This window comes from Bactrocera latifrons, unplaced genomic scaffold (genome assembly GCF_001853355.1).
Source record: "Bactrocera latifrons isolate USDA-ARS-PBARC rearing strain unplaced genomic scaffold, ASM185335v1 scaffold_156, whole genome shotgun sequence".
Lineage (NCBI taxonomy): Eukaryota > Metazoa > Arthropoda > Insecta > Diptera > Tephritidae > Bactrocera > Bactrocera latifrons.
The window spans coordinates 254035-258524 of NW_017535030.1; the positions used below are offsets into that span (position 1 = coordinate 254035).

General features: G+C 35.3%; 1 protein-coding gene across 6 annotated transcripts in view; it reads right to left on the reverse strand.

Annotated features, from left to right (window-relative positions):
- LOC108966128 (lutropin-choriogonadotropic hormone receptor) overlaps positions 1-4490 on the reverse strand; it is a 59296-nt gene that overhangs the window by 24413 nt on the left and 30393 nt on the right. For all 6 annotated transcript variants that reach the window (XM_018928890.1, XM_018928888.1, XM_018928889.1 and 3 more), the window contains exons 3-4: positions 1518-1669; positions 1340-1414 (exon numbers count right to left, since the gene is read on the reverse strand). In XM_018928890.1, the coding sequence (XP_018784435.1) occupies positions 1340-1414; positions 1518-1669 (227 nt within the window). The remainder of the gene's footprint in view (positions 1-1339; positions 1415-1517; positions 1670-4490) is intronic.

Consider the following 4490-nt stretch of genomic DNA (forward strand, 5'->3'; position numbering starts at 1 on the left):
ACTAGAAACTGTCTTTGTTGAGATAATACCATTTTGTATTGAAAATGTGTCATGTTCTTGTCTAGCATTTCTATATTTCCTCTTTAAAGATTTAAGATCCATCTCAAAATATTATAAACTCAATTCTGCCCGAATCGCTTATTCTATTTTAATGCAAATGTAATATTTCATAGTTAATCGGCTTACAAATAAATACCCCACCAATTCATTGCATTTAAACAATTWCAATTAATTAAAAAGTACTTGAAGTGCATAACTAAAAACTTTTCAGTATTCCGTAAATATTTCCACTTACAGGAATTTTATGTACCGGGGCAAAAATTTGCATCAAAAATGTGTATTTGTTTTTATTCCAAAAAAGCTCGAGCTTAGCCGAATATGTTATGCTATTGCAATTTCCAAGGAACTAACCAAACTTTAAATTACTCAATACTGCTACGAATTCAACATGCATATTCGATAAAACCGAATGTATTTAGTACCTATGTAATATCATACAGGTCGTTGAATTACATTACTTGTGTGATGATATACCTTAGAGATAGTTTTTGTGACAAGTGGTATCTTGATAACGTAATTGGTTCTCGAGTTACATACTATATATATATATATATTGGAAGTGAAAGAATCATATGAAATAAACAATTTTGATATTCCCATATATCCCATTACGCCTAATTTCATATTGGCATAAGTGAAGGTTGTGAACTAAATGTGGTTGAGATTGGTGAAATAGTTTTTGAGGTATAGGATTAACGTAACAATGTTCCGATTCWGCCCATCTACAATACAGGTCTTCTCTTAGTGCCAAGGAACATGTGTACCAAGTTTCATCAAGATCTCTTAACCGGAGTAAAACTCTTACGCTACTCATCGTTTTCATATGTAAGGTCCGTATCCAGCTCTTAAGTAATTGCTCACGAAAAAAATCCCCTATTTCTTGAGCTGCAGTCAAGTAATTTTGACAGCTGGTTACGCATTGTGAATAATTCACATTAGAAGTGCAAGAGAAAATAAACTAATGTGCGTGAGTATATAAATATTTTCATTGCGATTTAAGTAATCTGGAATGTTATGAATGGAATCTTGGTTACATTTCGCGGCATTTGAACTTTTACGAGCGGTAAGGGTGTTAAGGTAAATTCAATTAGCTTATAGTTTATCATATGGGAGCTTTACTACACATTTTACAACCGATCCAGAACCACTACTATACCTATATATTGCATTAAACTATTTCCGTGCGGATGTTGTAATGCCTTATGCTAAAGTTTATGATTTTATACAGCAATWTTTTCAATTAAATGAACAGCATTACCATGTTACTTTATGTACTCACATAGTTCGCAGCAGCTTAAGGCCATCAAATGCGCCATCCTCGATGCACTCCAGATGCTGCAAGTCCTTCAGTATACTTTTCGTATTGGCATTTGGTTTTGTATTGGTGCGAATAAGCATAAAATGGAATAGAACAAAATAAGGCTCACTGTTTTTGTTGACTCAATTTCCCTACTTACAAATCCTGCAACGAGGCTGCATACTTCTTTAGGCCAGTTGTACGAACGCGCGGCAAACCCGCCGATGCGATGCTAAGCCTTTGCACCGGTACTGTCAGTGTTTGTGGCACACGCATTAGCGCCTCACCCACGCAATGGCACTCGATTTCATCCTGCAACATGAAAGCAAAAATTCCTGATACATTCATATATACTTGTAAATTGTTATTTAAATACGGATACTAAGCTTCCATTCAGCAAATTGCTTAAGTGATGTTGCAAATATTTTCGTAAACATTAWTTAATTAGAACAATTCTTCCCCCGGCGTGTATGCAAATGAATAATTACAAGACCTAAACATACATACATAAGTACATTTAAGTATTTTCAGACGGCTCAAAAGGATGTTTGAAGCCTGAAACGGTTTTCAACTATTTTTTAGCGGTATCAAGGTAGCAGAATGCATGAGCTCAGCGCGTGGATACGGTTGGACCCTTCGTGATGTAAGATTTTATTGCATGACTGACAAAGCATTAAAACAGATTGAAATGAGACACTTCTGYTATTCTTTCACAAGTAGAATATATTTCAGGTTTTCTTTCACCAAGGAACGATGTCTTAAAACAATTTGTATAGAAACTACTTTATTCGTTTGGGTCTGTTAGAAACATTTTTCTTAAAATTTGGAAATGTCCACTACCGACGCAGCTTAGYGGTCATCGGGGCATCCCTGTATCCMTAAAACACTGTTTCCAAACACTTTGTTTTCGTAATATTTCTGATGCMTTTCACGAACTTTAATTCCATAAATAATAAAATATAATAAATTATTTAATTGCAATCTCCTGTGCAAACTAAGTCCAATGCTCCTCAATCGCCTCCACGTGGCCATGTAGTATTCCTTGTCGATGTTTTCATCCTCTCAAATAAACTACATCAAAGTATTGGAAGAAAACGATGATCCCTACCTTTTTGCCCAAGGTTCGTGTGTCTTCCAATTTGGTTCTTTGGGGATGAACAGATGATTTAGAAAAACTCCATCAACTACTATCTATCAATGAAACATATTGGAGAGGCTTAAGGCCCTCGTAATCATTTTGTGCTAACATTAACGTCATCATTTGCTAATCGATGTACATATCCTATCATAAAGCAGTCAATTAATTTAGATGATGCTGAGGATTCTAAAAAAATTGTTTGTATCAAAAAAGTTAAACCAAAACAAAGTAATATTATGGATGCAGTTTGAGGAAATATTMCATCTATATTTGGGAATGAACAGAAATTGGTACTTTCATCATTAAAACTTTATAAAATGTCACAGTCCTAAGCTTCTATAAAGCCCTTGAGCTCGCTAACAGCGAGCTTGCCTGGATGCCTGGCCACAACGTAATCGTCGTAAACTGTAAAGCCGATGAGGAAGCCCACCATTATTCACGCGACTCTTACTTGTCAAAATTCGTGGGAGGTGGAGTGAGGTGAAGTTAGAATAAGATGGAAACATCTGGAYATTTTCTCCTCCCCCGTCCAACTTTTGACAGACTATGGTTGAAGAATCTCGGTTGCCATACTTTCCACAAACCCGTAGAATTGAGTGGCTGGCTCAAAGTGTTTCATCGATTTGCGGTTTTATCTAACCTACTACAGTCCTAAACAATAAGTAATTTTCAGCACGTGTTAAAGCTTTTATTAAATATAATTGGGTTCATATTTGTAGTCGCCGGAAATGGACGAAGTATTTGAAGTTTAGTATCTAAGTTTCAAAGTAATCTTTATTCCAAACGGAAAGAATTATATATCTGCGTACTTAAACATATGCCAAGGCTCGTAAGGACAACAAAACAGATTAACAACAGTTTACGAGCGAAATTACTCCATTTATTCTTATGCTATAGGCGCCTTAACGCATCATTTAGCCCATTGCACTGAAATCTTTTATTGCATCTTCTTTCCGCCTARTATTCCATAGAATATGCTTTGCTGCGCATTTATTTAATTATATTGCACTAAAATCTATCTCCAGTGAACATATTGGCGAATTAGTAATTGAATGGCTCTGTTAATTAGCACTAGTGTATGCAGCTCATTACACTCACATCGATTTAAGCGACCGAAAGGAGATAAAAGATTAGGGTGACACGCTTTTACCGTAATCGTCAACTGTAGATAAGCCATTTCTACCCTTTCGAAACTTCAACTTTATCACATTCATATCGTATATATGTCAATAAAACATAGGAGGCATTTAAGAAATATATTTACGACACATATCAACTTCGAAATGTTACCTATTTCTTAAAAATTATAGCTTAGATATTAGCATTGAGGGTTAATCTAGACCAACCCAACCGTCCAACCAAGGGGGTGTTTTGACTAATCCAATGTGGGTTCTATGAATTAACAAGAATTTTTGTGATAAGCATTCCTATCACTGAAACCAATGAAGGCAATGTACGAATCAAATAATCTTGAGTTTACATGAATTCTAATTGGCGTTGCCAATTATTTGGTTGAGACGAATCGATAAAAACGATTTCTACAGTAAATATAAATTTCTTAATATAATTTTTACCATTATTTTTTTTATTTTCGTAGAGTGTAATAGTTGTGTTAATTAAACGGTTGATTGAAAAACGTAGAACTAATTAGGAGTTGAMATCCGGTCGGCTGTCCGTCTGTCAGTGCAAGCGATAATTTGAGTAAGAATTAAGATATCTTRGAAAAGCTTGCTACATATACAAACATATGCATATATTCCTTGACGCCTAAAGGAAGTAGGTATTGCCGATGGACGTAGTCGGACTACTACCACGCACACTAAACGGCATTAAACGAAAACTCAAAGAGTGCGGTAACTAAGAACAAAGACAGTAACGAAGGACACCTATTCCCTAGAATTGTTTTAAAAGTGGGCGTGGCCCCGCCTTCTTATTGGTTTAATGTACATATGTATCTTCTAAATCGCTAAAGCCAAATTAACCAAATTTGCTGGA